This window comes from Amphiura filiformis, chromosome 18, assembly GCF_039555335.1.
Source record: "Amphiura filiformis chromosome 18, Afil_fr2py, whole genome shotgun sequence".
Taxonomy (NCBI): Eukaryota; Metazoa; Echinodermata; class Ophiuroidea; order Amphilepidida; family Amphiuridae; genus Amphiura; species Amphiura filiformis.
Genome location: NC_092645.1, coordinates 55,120,585 through 55,144,891, shown reverse-complemented (window position 1 = coordinate 55,144,891; position 24,307 = coordinate 55,120,585). Strand labels below are relative to the sequence as shown.

At 37.9% G+C, this 24,307-nt stretch overlaps 1 protein-coding gene across 1 annotated transcript; it reads right to left on the bottom strand.

The window, feature by feature from the left end:
• Positions 1 to 999: 999 nt before the first annotated feature.
• Positions 1,000 to 23,359, bottom strand: LOC140138828 (major facilitator superfamily domain-containing protein 6-like). The gene is made up of 7 exons (XM_072160599.1): positions 21,352 to 23,359; positions 15,996 to 16,108; positions 14,039 to 14,192; positions 9,627 to 9,777; positions 8,958 to 9,161; positions 5,103 to 5,338; positions 1,000 to 2,338 (listed from the first exon to the last, which is right to left on the bottom strand). Exons 1-7 carry the CDS (start codon positions 21,832 to 21,834, stop codon positions 2,264 to 2,266), a joined length of 1,416 nt encoding a protein of 471 aa, XP_072016700.1. The 5' UTR covers positions 21,835 to 23,359; the 3' UTR covers positions 1,000 to 2,263.
• Between the last annotated feature and the right edge of the window lie 948 nt (positions 23,360 to 24,307).

Here is a 24,307-nt window from a genome sequence, read left to right as displayed (position 1 = left end):
TACATACACTTGAAGTACATATCATTAGATTTGCAAAGTTTACTTCGAGGACTGTTAAATATCAATTTTTAATCATTTGCAATAAAATGTGTATTATATCTCGAATATCAAAAAATCAAAATTATTTGATATCATCAGGACATTCTTCATATTCAGAATGCAATTCGATGTGCGCTCATGTCCCACAAAAAATCCCCCTTAAGGTAATACACTATTTTAAAGTGTTGCGATTTGGTAGTTCACAACATCTTGCGAATGGTAATGAGCTTTGGCAAACATTGCATTGCTCATTTCCTTGCGAGCGTGTAGAAGAATTTAAATATCACAGAAATAATTTTGTAGGTCCTGTGGTTCTTGAGTTATGTTGTAAAGAGGGCTGAAACAACAACACTTTTGTAAAATGTACATAACTCATTAACAACAATAAATTAAGCAAGTTTTCAAATTATATAATTTGTAGAATGAACTTTTGCAAAACATCAAGGTGTTATTTGTCAATAATCTATTGATCTAGAGAATGAAAATCAATTTTTTTGGTTGCTTCGACCAACAACACCTCGTCTACCCTTAAGTGATTTTGTTTTGCTCCAATTATTTGGTGAGCATCGGCAATTGCCTTTTCAAAATCACAGAGCTTATTACAAAATAATTATGCAAATAATGTCATCAAATAACATGTTTTGATGAGCGGTCGTTTTTTGGCGGGATTTTTGATATTTGTAAAAATTATAATACCAAATTATTTCAGAAGATAAACAATACCACGAACATAACGTGGTAATTAATTGTTTATAATAATGTGGCAATGAATTGTTAAAACTAATAAAATGCGAATGGTTAAGTTTGATTGGTACCGTAACAATGGTTTTGATGCTATTTATTTTTAAAAAGAAGTATTTATATTGCCTTTTAGGCATGAAACTCAGAGTAACGACTACCTATTCTGGAAGGTCTGTTCTTTGAATTTTTATAAAGGTGGTATATATTTATGTTATTCAGATAAAAATTTGATAAAATAAAATACAATAAAACCAACTTATTCTTGTAGCCTATGTCTCAAATCTTCCTATATTCTTGTAAACTGTTTTTCAACTGTTCGTCTACAATTCTTTTCCTGTCGTATCTAATGCAATATTTGCATTCTGATACTCAAACAAACTTTTCAGCTTTTGAGAATGATGAGTTACACTTTCATCAGCTCGTAATCGGCGGGCCTTATAGCATCGACGATTGATATCTATATATTTTATTTCGAGAATTGTCTTGTGACATCTTACCAGAAGTATCTCAAATTATTTATTCTTAGTCCAATACGTTGTTTATTTTCTTTAAGAAGAACAACAGAGACCAGATGGGTCAACTATGATACTTTAAATGTGGGTCTATATACTTTTCGGCGTAGTGATAAAAGCCTAACAATTCCCGCCAACTGTACAAATTATCGCCCTTTAATATAATGGTAACTTTCTTAGCATCTGCCTTTCGGGGCTAGACAATCTTGCGGCTAATAAAAAGAACATACTAAAACAATAATTTACATTGATTTCAAAATTATACATTTAGCAAAATGTTGGCTAATAAAAATGTTTGACCACGCACATTCTTAGAAAAAAAGGTTCCAAAAACTTAAAAAAGGTTCTTAAGCTGCTGTGTATAATGTAAAACCTTAAATAGTTCTACAAAGAGCTAAAAAGGTTCTTCAAAGGCCAGAAAGAACCATACACGATAAATGATCATGCAAATTCCAGAAAAAAATATTTTGGAGTTCTTGCAATTTCCTAAAACCCTTAGAACCGATTTTTCTAAGAGTGGTGAAAATAACGTTATAAACCAGTATTATTCACTGTCCGTTGAAAAGGCTGGTTGTGTGTCAGTATCCATCCAGCTCAACGTTGAATATTGTATGCACACCGATGTGTGGGGTGCAGGGTAAGGCCTACGTCTGGCCCAACCCCAAAGATCCACGGTTCGCTAGGTATGTGGGATGGGGTGGATGTTAGTGTCTATGCAGTGACCTAATGAAACATGTCTCAAATCTTGCTTAACAGTATGTTCTATAGATGAGTTGACTTCTGACGGCAATGCCTGGCATCATATTTTGTTTAGGGCTCGTGTTTTTAAAACTCCCGCCACATCACAATGAGGCTATTGAACAGTGCACAGTGCAGTGGTTACATGGGGTTCACTCAAGCATATCGATATACCAGTCCCTTGCCTTTGTTGTTAAACATTGAGGTCAACTACCAGACTTGCCCCTGACCTGTTATCGGTTGGTGTTAGTACCAATTGTTTCGTATCGACTCTTTTGTTTTCGGCAGTTGTGTAGAAGACCTGTTTCCTGTAGGAAGACAAGCAAAGAATATGATTAGGCAAAAAAAAAAAAAAAATTGTTGTGTTGCCCTCAAGTGGAAAAATGGGAAATTTGGGTAGGACGGTCGGATTATTATTTTTTTAAACCTTCAGTTTTAAAAATCCCTCAAATATTAAATAATGCTTGTTCAATTAGGGACATTTGTCAATTTTGACTTCTGGATACCTGTTAGACAACAATTAAAGACTAGTCTTACAATAAAATATTAATTTTAAGTGAAAAACATTGAGTTTTTGAACAAATCTGTACAAATCATCATTCAAAAAAAAAAAAAAATGCGACCCTGATTTTTCAGGATTTAGGGTAGGACGGTTGAGGGCAACACAACAATTTTTTTTTTGGCCTTATGAATACAAGAGCGTTTTCTATAAACCCTATACTCTAAGAAATAAAGGTTCTAGATAGAACCTTTTTGTCCTCTCATGAGAACCCTCCCTCTTGAACCTCTAAAAAATGTTCTTTAATTTTGGAGAAACCTTAAAGGTTCTCTAAAGAACCGAAACGGTTCTGTAACACATTTTTGTGGCCATTTTCGATGGTTTTTGAACCATTTTTTGGTTCTTTAGAGAACCTTTAAGGGTTCTCCTGAGAGGACAACTGTAGAACCTTTTTAGAACCATTATTTATTAGTGTGTACATCCAACAACCACACAGATTCACCACCGGCGGACATAATGACATACAATATTATACGCTCTCATGTCAGCATGCCACATACACAAACTTGCACACACCCCTGCAAACGCCCCCGCCCCCCCCCCCTATAATACGCACCCTCATACACCCCATAATGTATACCTTTGCTAATATAATGTGTTTTATTCGGGATTTCCAATGAATATTATTTTCAATTGTGCCAGTACAGTGCGTTTTCCTGAGCCGGGATTTACAAAGAATATCATTCTTTTCCATTGTGCCGGGATTTCCAAAGAATATTATAACTTTCAATATTGTTTTTTTTTCAAGTGTGCTAGTATAGTGTGTTTTTCCTGACCCGGGATTTCCAAAGGATATTGCTATTTTCAAGGGTGCTAGTATTCACACGGTTCTGTCATTATGTACTATGTGCAAGGAGAGCCCCGAACTGACATCACATGAAAGGAATAATTACATAACTTTACACACAATGTAATATGACTGGTTCGATTCTCATTCGTGTGTGCTGCCAGTAGTTCGAGGCTCTCTTCGCACATTGTGCATAATGGCGGAACCATGCAAGTAGTGAATAGTACGTTTTCCTGACCTGGGATTTCCAAAGAATATTGCTATTTTCAAGTGTGCTAGTATAGTACGTTTTTCTGACCTGGGATTTCCCAGAATATTGCTATTTTCAAGTGTGCCAGTATAGTGCGTTTTCCTGACCTGGGATTTCCAAAGAATATTGCTATTTTCAAGTGTGCTAGTATAGTACATTTTCCTGACCTGGGATTTCCTAGAATATTGCTATTTTCAAGTGTGCTAGTATAGTGCGTTTTCCTGACCTGGGATTTCCAAAGAATATTGCTATTTTCAAGTGTGCTGTACCGGTATAGTGCGTTTTCCTGACCCGGGATTTCCAAAGAATATTGCTATATTCAAGTGTGCTAGTATAGCACGTTTTCCTGACATGGGATTTCCAAGAATATTGCTATTTTCAAGTGTGCTAGTATAGTGCGTTTTCCTGACCCGAGATTTCCAAAGAATATTGCTATTTTCAAGTGTGCCAGTATAGTGCGTTTTCCTGACCTGGGATTTCCAAAGAATATTGCTATTTTCAAGTGTGCTAGTATAGTGCGTTTTCCTGACCTGGGATTTCCTAGAATATTGCTATTTTCAAGTGTGCTAGTATAGTACGTTTTCCTGACCCGGGATTTCCAAGAATATTGCTATTTTCAAGTGTGCTAGTATAGTACGTTTTCCTGACCTGTGATTTCCTAGAATATTGCTATTTTCAAGTGTGCTAGTATAGCACGTTTTCCTGACCTGGGATTTCCAAAGAATATTGCTATTTTCAAGTGTGCTAGTATCGTCTTCCTGACCCTCGACTTCCTAAGAATTTTGCCATTTTCAAGTGTGCTAGTATGGTACGTTTTCCTGACCTAGGATTTCCAAAGAATATTGCTATTTTCAAGTGTGCTTATATAGTACGTTTTCCTGACCTGGGATTTCCTAGAATATTGCTATTTTCAAGTGTGCTAGTATCGTCTTCCTGACCCTGGACTTCCTAAGAATTTTGCCATTTTCAAGTGTGCTAGTATATAGTGTGTTTTTCCTGACCCGGGATTTCCAAAGAATATTGCTATTTTCAAGTGTGCTAGTACCGGTATAGTGCGTTTTCCTGACCCGGGATTTCCAAAGAATATTGCTACTTTCAAGTGTGCTAGTATAGTACGTTTTCCTGACCTGGGATTTCCAAGAATAGGCCTATTGCTATTTTCAAGTGTGCTAGTATAGTACGTTTTCCTGACCTGGGATTTCCAAGAATATTGCTATTTTCAAGTGTGCTATTAGGCCCCCCTATAGTACGTTTTCCTGACCTGGGATTTCCAAGAATACTGCTATTTTCAAGTGTGCTAGTATAGTGCATTTTCCTGACCCGGGATTTCCAAAGAATATTACTACTTTCAATTGTGCCGATACAGTGCGTTTTTTATCCGATCCACCCCCTCCGTCCCTGAAAATCCCTTTGCCCTTCATTTCCCCTCCCCCGCAAAATATTCTGTGCCGCCGTCGATCTAAAGGCAGAACTTACCCTATTTACGACGAGAAATAATATTCCGTATACCATACAAATAACAGCAAACCCATAGAACGTAACTACAGCACCGTTATACCTGACCATAAGCCCGGCACACACACTGCCTATAACATTGCCTAGGCCGCTGTAAGCGCCAGAGATAATCCCTTGCATAGTGGCGAGGTACTCTCGGCAGACCGCCCCGGTGAGGTAGGTAGTGATGGGATTCCACGTGAGGGCAAACGCAGCACCTATATGAATAAGATCAAGAGAACTTCAGTTTTGTTAAGTGATTTTTTGAATGATGGTTTGATGCCATACTGAGGGACACACACATTTCAGGGGGCAAAAAGTCAGGTAATTTAGAAGTAATTATAACCCTAACACGGACCCTGGATTTTTCTATCGGAAGGCAGAGAAGGAACGATAAAGGAGAGAAGATGAAAAAATATTTCACTTGGCAACCCCGGGAATCGGCCCTGTGACCTCTCGGTGGCACACACACTATCACTCATGGGCTGGCCTTGCCAGCGATTCCGTGCGAATATATGACTTCGCATCACGTGGAAGGTATGCACGCGCAGTGGTTTTCTTTATAAGATTTTGTATTGGCGTTAGGGATAATCCGGTTTAGAGGGGAGAATGTGTGCAGTGCTTTTTGGAAGCTGCAACATCTGTGGAGAAGTCCCCAATTATCCATCTCTGCAAAAGAGACATAAATCCACACTAAACTGGGTAGCCATTCTCCTATGTGTGTGGTTGTGGATCTGAGTGTCTTCATGACATTAAGGGAAAATTCAACGCTTTTGCTATCCCCTCGTTCACGACTATGCTAACTATTAAACGGAAAGATCATGCCCGGGGGGCACTCGACTTTGGAAGTGGCGGGGATGTGCAGCAAACTAGGGGTCTTTCGGTGAGAGCCTATAAGACACCGAAAAATTGTGGTCTTTCAGTGAGAAGGTTCCAAAAAAAAGGGTTCTTTCTGTGAGACTGGGGAAAATTTTGGGTCAAGATATAAATATTGATACAAAATTTTCAAAAAATTATCAAAATTTGAAAAAAGGGTGTCTTTTGGTGACAAGAAAACAAAAAACGGGGGTCATGGGTGAGAGGGAGTTCAGTAAAACCACAAAGGGGGTCATTGGGTGAGAGGGAGTGGAAAAATGGGGGTCTATGTGGTCGCACATCTCCGTCACCCATTTTTAGTGGAGCAGAATTATAACCAACCAACACTGAGCCTCTAGTCCACTGCGTATCGCCAACAGAGATTCCTGTGGCACATTCTTTAGTCATCCACCAGCCGAGGAGGAGCCTGCTACACAGGGAAAATATGCCACCTAGTGCCAGGTTGGATATTGATGGCAAATGCCAATTTGGCCCGTGACTGCAAATGCCTGGTTGTGCAGACCCCTTGCACATTCATCTGTGTCCAACCTGCCAAAGGCCGCATTGGTATCCGTTGGCAAGTGGGCATATTTTCCCTGTGTATATAAGATAATGCTCTCTACCAACCATGGCAAAAGACCCGGGCAAAAGAAGACCGGGACGTCCACGTACCTCTTATGTAACCTACATTCAAAGTGTGCTAAGGTATGATGAATGAAAGTATGTAAGGGGGTACTACACCCCTCGATAAATTAGTGTCTATTTTTGCATTTTTCTCAAAAACTAATAACACAGTGGTAACAAAAGTTATGTATATTATAGGGGCAAGGAATCCAATTACTACACTGGAATTTCAGTGACCCAAGACAGGCGGTTTGTTATTTATGATAAGAAATAAGGTACCACTAGGATGTACCTCGTTTCCTATCATATAAACTGAACCGCTTTTCTTGAGACACTGACATTTCAGTGTAGTGATTGGATTCCTTGCCCCAATAATATACATAACTTTTGTTACCAGTGTGTTATTATTTTTGAGAAAAATTTACCACATGGGTGTAGTACCCCCTTAAGATCTTTTTGAAGCAGAACAGGTAGCTGCACTTGCCAAAGATCACTGTACGTACAGGACGATGAGAGAGGAAACAGGACCAGGCCACATAGGAGGCTGATTTGATACGGTACAACTTTATTTTCCCTCCCGATTTCCCTCGAAAGTATTTGTCCAGAGCGCGCACTGTATCCATCCCCTGCCTAACCCCTATTCGCCGTCGAAATGATGATGTAACAGGAATAACTACCATAGCAATAGATGCATACAATTTTTGAATGGATCGCCCTGCACTACAACGTTCACGCGGTACCTATGCATTGAACCATAGATGTCAAAGAAATGCTAATCACTCGTATCTGTAAGATTAGTATCTTTGAAAAGAGCGGTATTGTATTCAATCTATGATGGCAGACATACACATGTGACGAGTACAACCTGCTTGTTAGTACATGGTGATGATTCAAAAATTGTACCGGTATTCATCTATTATTAAGGTAGTAATCCGATTAATACATAACTTCGACAGCGAATAGAGATAAAAAAAAATACTAGTTTGCGTCTGACGTCTCCTTGTCAATCAAACTCAGAAACAATACAATTTGTCGTGATGATTGACATTTCTGAATGCAGCGGTAAACAGCGTGCCCTATGCAGTTAGCATCCTGGACAACCGATTCTTTTGTTATGCAAGGCTCACTCAGTCATTTAATGAGGCAATACAAACGATCGAATTTGGTGTTGAAATGAGCTAAATTTTAGTTACACCTTTTCGATGTAAAATTAATTTTCTCGGCCAAATGAAAAGCAATCATTTTAATTTTTTCAGTAAATGTCAGGAAAAATTGTAGTGCTTGATACTGGTTTTTTTTCAAATTCTAGTGTTAAACTTAGGCGTGAAATTTAGTCATTTAGTGTAAGATTTTCGATTTTGATAGGCTTAAACTCTGCCCGCGAGCCTTTTTTGGATCAACCTTTTAGCTTTTCAAAGTAAGATAGTTCGCTAATGAAGGATTTTCCCAACTTTCTAACGCACATCACCGTGAGCGATATATCATAGTTTTGTCAGAATTTGCGTTTTCATTTCACCATTTTACTGCCGGCTGACCATTTTTCAAAATCAACGAGTGAAATCTAAGGCTAATACTAGCATTGTGGATCGATATCCCTGGGTTTAATAGGAATACCGGCATGGCTACAGTGTTGCTAGAACTTCAATATAGCAAAGAAATTCCCAGGCCTATAGCGCTCCTACTGATCATGTTTAACCAGAACACTCAATTGGGGATTTGGGCTACCAAATCGCTGGTCGGGCAATTTGCTTTCAATGGAAAATTGACCTGGATAAACAACAAAGGAAATATCGACTATTTCTGCTGGTTGCTCTCGAGATAAAAGTACTGAGTTAGACATGTTCGGAGCATGAAGGGAAAAAGGGTAAAACAAAAACGGAAATTCTGACAAAACTATAATATATAGACCCACACGATGTGCTTTACAGAGGTGGGAAATATCTTTCTTTAGCAAACTATATTAGTTTTAGACGCTAAAAAATGAATTCCGTAAAAAGCTCGCGGGCGAACTGAAGGCCTATAAAATCAAAAATATCACACTAAAAGACACAATTTGATGCTTAATTTTAACACCAGGATTTGTAAAAAAATGTATATCCAAGCACCAAGTTTTTAACTGACATTACTGAAGAAAAAAAAAAATATTGCTTTATATTTGACCGAGAAAATTAATTTCATAGCAAAAAGGTGTATCTCTGAATTGTGCTGATTTTAACATGTATCGATCGACTTTTAGCGCGACTAAGCATTTCTAAAGAATCGGTTGTCCAGGTTGCTAACTGTATGGTTAAATTTGCACCTTCAAGCATAAAGGTAAATCAATATTCTTCATGTTTTTGTAGAAAACTATAAACTTACCGTGAAATATTTCGATGATCACCACCCAATGTGGTTTTTCCATCAAAGCATAACCAACAAATATAAAGCAATAGAGCCATATGCCCATGAGTACCAAACATGCGTGACCTTTTGACCTTGTGAATATCGGGAGGTAGAATGAGATAGCAACTTCAGATATGCCGAATGATAAAAAAAAAAAAATGTAGAATATGTTGGTTGCACCTGTGAAGATAAAAAGCAAAATTATTTCTTTTTTCTTCATTAAAAATAAGGCCTCACACAACGGGCATATTAACTGCGTGGACTGCATGTAGCACAAAATAGTAAACTGCATTTTGTTTTACCTTAGTAAATAACCATGCAATTGAAATGTTTGTGCTCCAGGCAATTGATATTAATGAAAGATGATAAAACTTTCCTGATAATGATTCCATCAAACTTAGGCTGTAGAACCTGTATAGATTTGTCCAAATATGTTGCTCGAAACTTTTGAAAAAAAAAAATATTGTGGTTTAAGTGTAAACTGTAATAATACAGGAAAGTGTTGATAATAAAGTTGACTTTCCTGATTACGGGGATGCACAGACTTAATTCGACATATTTCGACCCAACACATGAGTTGTTCATAGAAAAATCGTTGGTTAACAACACCGTTATAACAGTGGCAACAAAAAGTAACCCACTTACCTAAGTTTTCTAGATGCCACAGAAGAAATGTGTTTATACATCCGTTACAGATTGCTAAGATAAATGCGGTAAGTAAGACGGTGCCATACTTGATGGTTAGTACTACATCCAGTACTTCACGGAAGTGATAGCTGTGACCACTACTTTCGTACTGAAAATAATATAGAAATGTCATATGATTAAAACTGATTTTACATTTAGGGAAACTAAATTGTTCTTTATGCCAGATAGGTATTTGCACGATAAAACTGCATTATAAGAGAGAATGCGATTTTCCAAACGTAGACGTAGGACGTACGTTTTTACGTACGTTAACACGTACGTTTTACGTAGCTATGTATTGCAGTGAGGCCACATACTTTACCAACGCTCGTGTTGTGGCGCTATGTCCTATAGTCAGTCATCTGGTGATTTGTTTTGCATGAAATCAGCCCGGGGTAGTCGGTGGGGTCAGGGATCAATAAAGGGATCTTAATCCTCTGTACGTCATACATAAATTAGCCCTGGACCCAGTGCCGTGACCAGTACCCGCTGGAAGTAGTCCTCTGAAGTGGCGAAGCTCAAGTTCTTGTCTTGTCTGAAGTTCAACGCCGTCCGTCGAGCCTTTGCCAATCGCTGACTGGGGCTACGACCCTGTGCTGATGGCGGAGCTGTTGGGGTGGTTGGGTTTACTCTCTTGGCCCTCCCGGCACCGGCCTTCTTCGGTGTGCCCATCAAGTTGGAATTTACATTCTCCTCGTTTTCTTGCACATGGCGAGATCGGAGGCCTGCAGTATTCATAACGATATTGTCCACAAACCTTTTGCATTTACGGCAGATGAATATTGGCGAGTCAGAGTTCACGTCAATTGAAATTTGTATATCCAAAACTTTTTCCAACGTGTGGATGGTTTCTCTTCTTTTGGTTATTGTATCCGCAGGCGTAGAAGATGTCCATGATATCGTACAATAATTCTTTGTCACTAATACATCTTCGGAGCATGAACAACAACGTCTTGGATTAGCCGCTGCCATTTTGCCCACTACGAAAACAGTACATGCAGTCAGTGTGTGAGATAATTGACCTCCTGACCCGGATTGACCGCAACTGAGGTTTGTTTACATTTCTTGTCCTTATGCGACCTCGGTGGGCTTAACTGCCCACGTGGGGGCTGTCTGGTACACGTCTGGATTTGTTGTTTTGGTCAGGCAGGGAAGACGATTTACGAGCCAATTACGATGACAAATTGGCATGACAGGGAGCACAACTTCAGGCTAAATTGGTGGGCAATAAAATGGTGAGGCAAAGTACCAGTTCCTCGGCCGCTTCGCGGCCTCGCCGGGCGCGCTTCGCGCGCCCTCTCGGCCGCTTCGCGGCCTCGTTGGGCGCGCTTCGCGCGCCCTCGGCCGCTTCGCGGCCTCATAGTCCGAGGAACTGAGCCAGTTCTAACATAAATTCGCCCAGTCTCATTTCCCTAATATTAAATTTAAAAAAAAATAACCCACGCCGCTGCTACATACAGAATACTCAAGTCCAGCGCACTAATCCACTGGATCACATGACAGTTCGGTAGCCATATTGAATTTTAAACATATAGGCTATAGGCAACTCCAACATTGATCGGGTATAGACCACTTGACATGTGACGTCATTGCCCGGCAGTATGCGCGCGAACTATGATAATTTCCATTTTTCTTTGCCCTGCAGTGTGCTTACGCATCGTAGTTTGCTCAGGGCACGTGCATTTCAAATCGCCCACTATATTTCATATAGTACAAGAAAGCCATTGAACAGTGTAGCGGTTTGTTTGAGCATATCGACAGACGAGTTCCTCGCCTTTGTTGATAAACAATGATTTCATATTAGCATAATGACAGTACTCATCAGTTAATAGCCACTTGGTGAATAGATGGGCATTATCAGCTATCAAAGAGATGTCTTATGCAGCTGCCAATCACGATAGAGGCTTGAAAACATTTTGTTATAAACCCAAAAGTGATATAAGGACAAAACTGTGCATGTTGGTACTTGATTGTTTGGATTCTTATATGTTGAAAATCCCTTGTAGTAGTATTTTTTATGTGTAGTGTATATTGTTTATAAATTATACAGCTTTTCAATTTTGGGCATTAATGCTCTGTTGTACTGTTTTCATCAACCTATTTTATCGTAGTGCATTTCTTATGTGTGTGAGCCGAAATGTCGTGGTAGATTGCAATCATGCTTTTGTTGAACTGCACTCCGCCATAACTACGGTGAAGGACACCGGTTCAAATCCTTTGTTTGGAGCCAATCGATAAAAGAATGCAGGGACTCTATAAGTTAAGAAGTGACGTAATAATGACAATAGATGAATACAATGTTTGAATAGATCGCCCAACCATGCCAACACAAGCAGATTGCACTAATCACCTGTGTATGTCTGCAAACATAGATTGAATACAATACAGCTCTTTTCAAAAATACTAATCTTATAGGTGCGAGTGAACATCCTTTCTTTGACATCTATGGTTCAATGCATAGGTACCGCGTGAACGTTGTAGTGCAGGGCGATAAAATAATAATAATAATAATAATAATAATAATAATAATAATAATAATAATAATAATAATAATAATAATAATAATATTAATAATATGTAAATAAATAAATAAATAAATAAAAACATAAATAACCGATCATGAATTGTGCATATTTGAACGTGTTCCTAATGTTTCTGAAATATCTGAGCCTAAATTTCCTTGCCCTCCCCCCACCCAACTTTCGACCTGCAAAAAAAAATGCTTGCCCCCCCCCCCCCTTTTGACCTGCCAACCAATCTTTGCCCCCCCCCCCCCCTATAATACTTCACCACCTCGGGGATACATAAAGTTATTGCAGCACCCCTCAGCTGTACAAAAAACACATGATATTTTGACTATAACATTCATAGAGAAACACTCGTTCTCTACGTTTCATTTACCTAGACTCGAGGTAAAATCAGCCTATTTCCACGTGGAACCATGGTGGAACGTACGTTTTAATGCTACGTTGAGTCCAAAATGTCAAATCGCAAGCTAATTTTTTATACGCAAAGTATCACACACATTTCAATGGACAATCTCTGCGTATGAATATTGCGTTTAAATTTAGTCCATTTTAACACATCGCTGTACCTTTATTATAATGATTTGTTACAAACAAAAGGATCATAATAATAATTAGACTTTCCTTCGTATGTTCATTATCTTTGACTGTCTTTAACATATTGTGAAATGGACAAATTTTGTGCATTTTCAACAATGTATCTACGTCGATTTCGCACGTGGAATATCTTCAAAAATAGCTAAATACGTGACGTCGCTTCGATACAGGAGAGTGGTTTTGAATAGATCAACGTACGTCCGATGTCTACGTTTGGAAATCGCATTCTCTCTATAGTGACCATGATGACGAGGAATCAGTACAACTATATCTATAGCAGTTGCGGCGGAAGCATAACATTTAGGTAGCAGATTTTGGACCGGATTTACTGGCGCGCCAAAAATTGTTTATTTTCAGATTATTTTAGCCCAAAATGAAGGATAATTTTTGCTATTTGCTGGACCAGAGCAATTTTACCATCTTTTGGCTCAAAACATATGGTGTTTCTCGGGATAAAGTGACAGTTACACAGGACAATGTTTGTCAATAAGATGCAGCATTGTTGTTAAGTGTTTCTTTTCTTAGGATTTGTAGGGGGAACCGTCCTTCCTAAAAATAGGAAGTTTTCGATTTACACGACGAATGGTTCTGCGACGGTAAAACACCAAACGTTACCGTTGTCGCCACGACGGTTGTCAGACTCTTCGCATGTTGTAGAATTTGGACGACGACGTATTACAACGTCGACGACGCACTACAACGTTTGGTGTTTTACCGTCGCAGAACCATCCGTCGTGGAAAACGGAAACTCCCTATTATACCGTACTCGGCGAATCTATCATTCGGTTTTACCGTACCATACAATATATTTAACCATTGTCCATATCATTAGGGAGTTTTCGACTTCCACGACGGATGGTTCTGCGACGGTAAAACACCAAACGTTGTCGTCGTCGACTTTGTAATGCGTCGCCGTCTAAATTCTATAACACACGAAGAGTCTGACAACCGTTGTAGCGACGACGACAACGTTTGGTGTTTTTATCGTCGCAGAACCATCCGTCGTGTAAATCGAAAACTCCCTAATACTTAAAGCCGAGTAAACCTTCTGCTGATTAAAAGCAGTCCCAAGAAACATCAGTTCTAGAATGCCTTACCAACTATTATTAAATTATAAAATATTATTTTTATTTTTTGGCTTACTTGAAAGTTATCGTTGTATGATTATTTTCTATATCATTTTATCGCGTGTATGTTTAGTATATATTTCTGATGAAGATATATGAAGAATTAAAAAAAAAAACCTACCTTAAAATTAATAGAACAAACTATAGCAACCGCACAGGCCATTACACCAGCAAAAATGACAAAGGCGACTTTGTAGTCGGTAAATTTGACGTCAATCCCGCAAATAGTTATTATCTCGGTAGAGAAGGCCAGGATACACAGTATGATGATAGAGCTGCAGATATCATAATAATAATAACAACAAAATTAAACATTTTGGACAAATAAGGCCTACTACTAATTAATTTTGGTTACTAGAAGTTGACATGTTCTTTCAATTGATTTCGTGCTGAAATGCGCGCGAAGTGCGCAAAAATTTTGACTTTCATCGCTTGGAGGGGCGCAGAATCAATGTTGAATTGGTCAATTTGGCGCCCCCACCTAAGGGTGGCGCCCGGGGCACGTTTCCCTTCCCCTAGTTACGCCACTGACATGTATGAGCCTCGGGGTAACATTTCCTAATGGCGTTCCAAAAAATACTTGCCTCCCCTCCCGTTTGGCCTGCCAAAATTCGCCCAGGCCCTATCTTTGTCCCACCTTCTTCCTCCCCCCCCCCCCCCGCACATGCCAAATATTTGGGATCCCAACTTTGCAATGGTCTCGATATTAAATAGGCCTATATTGCGAGCGCATCGAGCAGCAAAAAATGCATATCTAAGCATTTTCGTACCTTTTTCCTAAGCCTTAAAGGCGTCCCATGAATGTGTGCCAATAATTGCTTGCCCCTCCCCCTCGGCTTGCCAAAAATTTTACCCATTGCACTGCCCCTTGAGCCATATGTATACGATTTCCGTCAACTTTGAATTTTGTCATGCTTTGCTCAAAAAGCTGAAATAATAATTATTATAATAACTGTCAGGAAAGGTTTCTATCTATTTTAAGCCAAAATAACAAAGTAAAGCGAAAGAAGCCCCATTGGCTATTTGGCTGTTTAAGGTGGTACTACACCCCTTGATAAATTTGTGACTATTTTTGCATTTTGATCTTACTATAACGCCGGTCGTGCGGGGCTTACAACTGGGTTATACGGGAATTAATTGCAAAGTACAATTAATTAGACAAAAATACACGCAAGTATTTTTACGTTAAAACCCAAAGCTCCTTTTAATGTTGTAACTCTTAAGTTTCGGCACGCAGGCCTATGCAGTACGTTTTCTCTAAGTATTACTGATATTCACCTGAATAGCATGAATCGGTAAGGCTATCGAGAGCTACTCTCTCGGTTAAGACCAACGGTCTGAATCCAGTCTAGGATGTGACTGACTCTTCTTGAGTTTGGGACCTCTATTTATCTGATTTTGGAGGCTGCCACGTCAGCAGAAATGTTGGTTACGAAACCATTACTCAGCAGAAATTAGGGTTATGAAATTTGATGACGTAGCTGATAAATTAAATACGTCCAAAACAATTTAATACATCTTCATAATTAATATTCACCTGTCATTTAGGGGAGAACTTGTTTACCAAATCGTGAATATTCGTCCTTCACAACAAGTTCATGAATAGACCGATTCCTGATATCACCCGTAGATTATCTTGTTAAATTGTATGAACCATAATCATAATTAGTAATCTTAACACACATTAACATGGCTTATCCGTTTGAATTGCCCTAAATCGGGTTACTATCATAATAGTCTTTGTTGCTCTATTATTATGAACACGGAAACTCTGGTAGAAAATATGTACCTATAGGTGTTTTTAACCAAAATTGTAAACATCTATTTCCATGAGAAAATACATGATCTAAATGAAAATAACTTGGGACTGAAGAATTTGTTGGCCTAATTTGTTTTGTGATAAATTATGATAAATTTAACGAACTGGCAATGAACTTCCCGTTACATTACAAATACAACAAATTTGGATTTTTCCATTTTAACTTAGATTAAAGTTGAGAAATGTGTAGTACCCAAATGCTGTAAAGAGCACTATAAACATTCATTTTTATTTGTTTATTTGTTGTTGTTTTACTTACAATATAACGTAGCCGACAACTCCAAAAGCCCGTTGCCACGCGTAGCCTTCGCGTTGTACACCTCGCCCAAGACTATCCAATGTGGCCACATCAACGAAACTAATGCTCGGAGCCTGCAAAGTAGAAATATCGATCAATATTTTCTTATTTAGAACAAAATTCCATCAAAATTCCGGCATTGCAACAAAATTACCAGAACATTTCATACCCAGCTATATTCATAGTCAGAGGGTGGGAATATAAAATAAAAATTTCGAGGGCAGAGAAAGTGGGGAAAGGACTCCTTGCCGGGGGGGTTCTCCCTAAGAAATAGTGTAGGGATGCTCAAAGGTTTTGAGGTGCATTTTCATCGTTTTTGGTATACCAATGGGGTGGTTTTGAAGTTGTTTCGGGTACATTAATGACCCCTTATTTATTAATGACCCCTTATAAATATTGATGATATAATGATGGGTCACCATTTCAGTTAAAATGGTATAGAGATGGGTTGATAACTGATACAAGCGAGGTATAGTAATCGGGTGTTTTTTTGTTGCACTACGCAGGTGTAGAGATGATCAACATTCTGAAGTCTACTTTTAGCACCCCGTACAAATATTTTCCAAGAGCCCCCCCCCCTGGCTCCTTGCCCCTTTTCTTTTCCTTTGCCTTCCCGATTTTCATTTTCATTTTTTGTCATGCAGGGGGCACTTTTCATTTCATATTTTGCCACGGGGCACTCTGCCTCCCCCTTCCATCGCTGGCTACACTACTGACACAACATAGTCAAAGCAAGGAATATAGATCATTACAAAATTGAATAAATAAAATAAATTGGGTTGCATTGCCACCACAATATTTCTTATATACGGTTCTGCATAATATATTTGAATTTAATGAACCCAATAATTATTATGACGTGATTTAGCACCAAAGTGACTGGCCCGTAAAATTACCTATTATCATTAAAACTGGGTTGTTTACCTATCAAACGAGGCGAAAATTTTACATTGCTGTAATATTGTTATCAAAATAGTGACTTTGCCTTTTATATACTTCAGGACAGTAGGTATAGACTAGTCATGTTTGTTACAAAGGGTACATGTACCAGGGGTTTTTTTTTACTTTAATAACTTTCCACTTTACTTATATATCGTCGAACTTTAATTACGCAATTTGTAACATTTGGTAGGCCTATACAGGGTGTCCCAGAAAAAATTACCGGGCAAATGAATTTGGACGTAAGTCGAGAAATAAACATCCAAGTCCAAAATTCTAAAAATCAGCGTGTAGCCCATCTTATTCTGCATCTTATATGACAATTTTACTGGAATCGGTTGACTGATCGCGAAGAAATGAGTGATTACATAACGCATGCGTCAATTCACTTCATTCCAAGTTTGAAAGAAAGAGCATTCAACACAATGCACACTAGTGGTTAACTGTCAATGGGCTGTTCGGTGAAATCCTTTTCCTTCTTTTTAAACAATCTGTTTGTTCTTGCAAACATTTAATTAGGTTTTATTCAAATTTGAAAACCTGCACGATATTAAAAATGAAAGCTTGCATGTAAGATGATGCTCGGTACTTGTTAAACTTGTAAATATATTTTTTTCGCTAATGCTGATATAAATGTTGTATAAAGATTTATTACATAAAGAATTCCAGCTGGATGAAAAAATTTCTCACACACATTAATGTTTTTGGAATATTTCCAAGAAATTGTAATGCAAAGTTTAAATCTTTTAAAATTTCAACATTAATGTAGCATGGTATCAAAAATCACACGTAAATCTGTAAGCACTTGATCATTGTTATTCTTGGCTCAATGTTCTTTGGAAAGTTAAAATATAACATATTTGCACAACATAAAGAATTGAAGTTGGAAAGCTTCCAATTGCAGAAATCAAAGTCTCGGACAAACTGTTATTCATCTTCATGAGTGACATAACACCTACCGATTATAAAATAGATAATATGGACTAAATTTAATGAGATAGACCAACTTTAGGAAGCGAGTATGAAAAAGCGCCTGTTGATCAAACTTGGAATGAACTGAATTGATGAACGAATTATGTAATCGTCAATTTCTTCACAACCAGTCAACCGAATCAAATAAAATTTTCGTATGTGATGCACAACAAAATGAGCTATGTGCTACATTTTAAATGTATTGATTCCGATGTCTATTTCTCGACTTACGTTCAATTTTATTCGCTCGGTAATTTTGTACGTAATTCAGGGCAGTTTATAATTTGTCATAAAATTTGTATTATATTGTGATTTTCAAAAAAAAGGTCTAAGGTGCTCTCATGTCCCACAAAAAATACTGTCGAAACGCAATAAACGCTCATTTTAGATCCCTTAAGCGTTCTCAAATTGTCAATGTTGAGTTGTGTTATACGCCCTTGATAACTTTTTTCATGAAGAGATCCAGAATATTGTATAGGCCTACTATTGCTATTATTATCGAATATTCCAGAACATTTTTGATAAAATATCGTCTTTTACACCTATAAATCCAATACGGTACTTGTACTAGCAGTGGTGTAAGGCCAAAAAAAATAATTGTTTGTTTGTCCTCCACAGCTTTGAAAGAGGACGTGCGGGCGAGCGGGCGGATTTTTTTTAAAATTTTTTTTTCGGATTTGGCGTATTTCTGGACCTTGCTAGAGCTAAATGCTACAATCATTCATGGTGACTTAAAAAAACAACATTTTGTTTCTTTAATATGCAGTTAAAGTTATAATTTGTGTTCATGTCATAGTCTTTTAATGATTTGGTGGGCTTTTTTTATTTTCAACCATGAAAGATCTTAGCATTTAGCTCTAGCTAGGTCCAGAGATACTCCAAATCTGGAAAAAAATTGAATTTTACTTATTCTTATAAAAAAAAATTGGTCAGGCCTTCATCTGAGGAGCGGGCGGTGGAGGACAAACAAACAACTTTTTTTTTGGCCTAAGGGAGTGTTTGTAACAACTCTCTTCAATTACAATGGGCATATTGGGCTATTCCGTTTAAAATCCACACACCCCCTATGGAAGACATGGAAGCACCCATTCAGGTCACCCCCATTTGAAATTCACACCCCCTGTATAAGAGATTAAGGTCGTCACGACTTCCACAGGGGGTGTATGGATTTCAACTGGAATAGTCCATTATTATATTTCTACCCTTTTATGAATATGGTCACAGGATTTGTTGCTGCATGGTAAAAATAAAGTTTATTCCAAAGCCTATATAGTTTACCGTGCTCGGTAAAAAGTATTATAAACCAATATATCATTTCATTTTATACATGCAATGGTTACTACTAGCCCTATTAGTCAGAAAGTTAAAAGTTCACCTCTATTTAGCCTATTCTATTTTATTCCGCGCACAAACAGCTCCATTCAGCATATAAATATGATTATGTTCAGATCGAAACGTGTATTTTGTGCATATTTGTGTGGTGTAATTTGAAAGCATGTTGGTATGTAAAAATGCAAAGATTATATTGTTAGAATCACTCAAGTTTCAAAAACCCAATGCAGTTCCATATACATGTACATGATAAATAAGGGCAGGTCCAAACTATTTCACAATCCAAAATGAAATTTTTAGGGGCTGTGCAATAATAATGTGCACCCCGGGATGGTGAATTCTTAAAATGGTCTTGTCAAAAATCGCATGCCCCCCTCCCGCTCCTTTTGACATATAGCATTTGTATTATATCACGAATTTCACAAAATCAAAATTATTTGATATCAAAAGACCATTCCTCGTATACAGAGTGCTGGTGTGTCTGATCACATCATCTGTAGTCTAGTCTCAGGTCCCACAAAGAATACTGTGCAAAGGTGGGTGACCGACCCCTTAAAATATTTGAAACAAAATGACTATCAACTGCTCAAACACATGTATTGATCAAATGAAGTCAATGTTACTAATCCTTGGTAGTAAGCCTACTCAGAGATGCAATGATCACATAATATTAAATGCTAATCTGGATTATGTAGTGTAATTATGCTGATTACGGGACAAAATAAGCTGGTAACTAGCAGGGTTGTTGATTTTTTTAATTTATTTTTTTATTTAAATCGGATTTTTAAAATATTTAAATCGATTTTTTTTATTTTTTTTTTATTCGAAGAACTTTTTTAACCCCATGATAAAGTCAAAAGAGTACATGTACATGTACCAGTGGAATGCTAGTCATACAATGTATGCACAATCCTACCAGGTATTTACAAAATCGGCGTGATTTAAGTCAAACAACCCTGGTAACTAGCCGAGCGATGAAAGAAAAATTGATGCGAAAACCTATAAGGATTTCTTAATATCATTATCGTTTCAGTTCTATGAACATTTTAAATCTGTGAAGAAATTAAATATATTGCATAGTTCCGCACTTTAGAAGGGTACAGAATTCCCCTGTTTCGCTCTGTAAAATGTTATTTTCACTCAAGCACGAATCACATGTTTTTATTTAAATCAACCTCATATTTACCATAAAAAAACGAATAAAAACAGCCGACACTCAACACGCGATATTCAAAATTCCCGAGTTCCGACTCTCTAGGGCAATGACGTCAATGGTTGTTTGTGCTCAATTGTCGTCAACCTTCATTTTATTACTGGGACGTCATTGCACACGACAATTTCGGAGCCCGGGAATTTTGAATATATATCGCATGTTGAAAGGCTGATTGTTTTTGTTCGTTTTTATGGTCAATATGAGTTTGTTTCAAATAAAACCATGTGATTCGTGCTAGATAATTATTTTTCTAACATATAAGACATAATGTTGTGATTGCCGGAGATTTCCTTTATTGTGTTCAGCTTAGCCTACAAACTTACGATCGCACACATTGTTCCTAGTGGGAAAAAGATAACACGTTCTGCTGTGTCAAAGTGACTCATCTGTCAAAAGTTTAGAAAAAATAACAAAAAAATGCACAAAACCTAGAACGATTCAAGGTCAAAATGTTGACTAGAAGTTGGAACCCGTGTGAAAGCTTTAGCGTGTTGGTATTATATAATTTTTCTCGAAGTAAAGTATTCAAACTTCGTCCTTTATCATGTTTATAAATAAATCATTACGTTTCACTACCTGGAGAGAATTGATCAAAAATTGAATTCCCTCTGAGGTTCGTATCTCTCAATGAGTTGATCAGATCACAAGGATGTCATTATAGCTAGAGGCAGTATATAACACAAAATGAGTTACATAAAAGTGTGGGTATTTAGTTCCCAAGTTGCCTGAAGCAATTTGTGGTTAAATGTTGATCCCTCACTACAAGAGTTATTACCGTCGATTTGTTGAAAAGGAGGTGACACATGATCAAATCTCTCCAGGTAACAAAACGTAATGTAAATTATACCCCTTTATAATTACCTGCATCATGTCGGCAAAGGCAGCAAGAATAAATGCAGAAATAAAGGCATTTCTTAGACTAATACTGTTGAACAACCAGCTTCCGTCCTGCGCCATCCTCCTTGTAACATCACTATCTTCATCATCACCAACCAGTACATCGCCGTCCCAAACTCCCATAACTGTTCTTTGCGCTCTATCATTCACGCCTGTTTTTGTCCTGTTTAAATCACTTGACAGCGTTGGAATGACCTTTGAACTATTAGTCTCATATTTACAATCGTTTATCAATTTGGCAGTGATATTTGGCAATATAACTTTCTGTAGAAATAAGTGTCTTGTTAATGTATCTGGAGCTGGCGTATCAACTGCAAGAGCTTTGCAATCAAGATAAACATTTACATTTTCACTATGAAGAATTGTCTCCAATCTTTCAATGGCTGTATCACAGTCTGCTATTGTAGGGGAGGTACAACCGCAACCAAAAGAGCAAATAATACCCATAAGGTAGAGCACAATATGGCACTGACCCTTCTCATATGATACTTATCCGCAAACCACCCAACAAGGGGAGTAACAACACTACTTAAAGCAGGTCGAATTCCGCATACCATGCCCAACTGAGCAGCGTCCAACCCCAGTTGTCTCGAGTAAAGTGTAAAATAAGGCAAAGTTCCGGCAACGCTACCATGAACTAAAAAATTGAGTAGCTTATACGGAGCCATATCCTCATCCATATGTACTAAGTCCTCCATCGCGTCTGATATTGTAGAACCCCGCTTAAGTCTCGGTTTTGATGGGGGACGGTCCGTTTCTCCAAATACAGATTCGTCACTTTGCGAGTCTTCCATATCTTCTATGGCACGACTATACGCTTGTAACATGCGTACGCGTCGCGATTTTGTTGTGTTATCTACGTACTCATCGTCGGGTTCATCGCTGGTGCTGGTGTTAGATGTGACAGGCTCGGCCATCATTGTGTGTTTGTGAATAATTGTTACTGGGAAGAAAATGGGTTATATTATGTTACACTGAAAAATTCCTCCAATTAATGTTAATTGTTGATGATGTCATTTTTATTATAGATGAATATTAAGTTCACCTTCATCAGTAAAACCTGCAGGATAACATGTCCAATATTAATCTTCATTGAATTCTTATCAACATCAATGATCATGAATACTGAAGTTCTTGTTCGTAGGCACTCACTCTATAGAATTAGAATTTTCAAGTGCGTTCCACGATTTTGTCCAACACTTACTCAACTATTAATAGCAATCCCTGCGTGAGATCTTCTTGAGGAAAATCAGCAGACTGGATCTTGAACATGAAAATCAGCATATTGGATCTTGAACATGATGAATGCTGCTTATGTTGTTTCAGAACGAAGATGTTGCGAGCTGATCATGATCAGTGATGATGGTGAATTTCTTACGTGACATCATTTTGGTTATTTTGAAACCAGCTTAAGCATATAAAAAGCCAGCGATAAAGTTGTCCACAAATCTCCGTATCCGACTATGTTGATTATGATGACGGTATCGATGACCACTAGTGCCCACGGATTCTAAATGTTCAAAACTGAACAATCATGACACCCACCACATGTACATGTAGTAAGTTCCGAATTCAGTGAAGTGTTGACAAATGCTATCATTATAACCACAAAAGTATCATTTGAATCATTTTGATTCAAATTAAAAGTATACATCCATATATTGAAATTCCAGTTCCGGTGCTTTATTCTTCTCCAAATTACAGGCAATATTCACCGTCGTCTGCTATGCTAGCAACGCCCCTGCACTTTAAAGTATCAAAATGACGGCCTACATTATATACCAAAGCAGACTGCAGTTTTATGAAATGAGATCTACGATGACACCATAGAATATATGTTGACACATACCATAATAAAGATGCTCGACATTGACTCATTTTACAGTCACATGTACGTGTTTATTCTGGTGTGGTATACCGTTCATGGACATTCTGTGTGACAGCTTGAAAACACTAGGATCCAAAACATTCTCATCTATTAGTGCACAGTTCTTTAACCCCAATACATTTGTACATTCATTGAATGACCTTTAAAATTTGGGTACAAAAACTCATACTCTGCAACTTGAGGTCAAATTTTGCACTGCGGTTGTTTAATTGAGGTAATTGAACTATGTCATTGGGATGAGGCCATTGTGGTCCATAGTGAAAGAATTTCAGCTGCAGTTGACCATGACTTGTGAAATGTCACTATTTTCTTTACCTTTTTGTACAGTGTTGCCATATTATTGATTGTTACTGTAGTGTAAGGAACGCACCATGGCTTCAAAGGTGGGGGTAGGAAGTTTTCCCACCAACACTAAAAAAAACTTTCCCCACCTTACTCACGGTGTATAAATTTCTGAAAATAAAAAAAATTAAAACTTGCCGCCTTTAGCGAAAAAAGAAAATTGCTTCCTACCCCCACCCCCTTGAAGTCTAATGATGCGTCCCTAATTTCTGTCTGCCGAATACAATTGCACGGTCGTTAGGGTCTGTGCAATAATTATCATCACGGGGGGGGGAATAAGGACAAAGATTTTTTGGCTAGCCGGGGGAGGGGCAAGCAATTTGGTACACATTTACTGGGCAACTTATAACGCGCTCTAAAAAGGCTTATAAAAACAGTACATAAACGTTCAAATATGCAAAATTTCCGGCTCGCTACGTTAAGGGCTGGGGTATGAACGTTTGGACAGTATTTATTTTGGGACATTAGAGCACATCAGACATATCGAATTGCATTCTGAATACGAAGAATGTCATTCTGATATCAAATAATTTTGATTTTTGAAATTCGCAATTTAATACACATTTTATGGCAAATCATTAAAATTGATATTTTGATATTTAACAGTACTTGAAGTAAACTTTATAAATCTGATGATTTATACTTAAAATGTATGTAGGTGGGATGAAAAGCCGACGATCAATTGAAAAT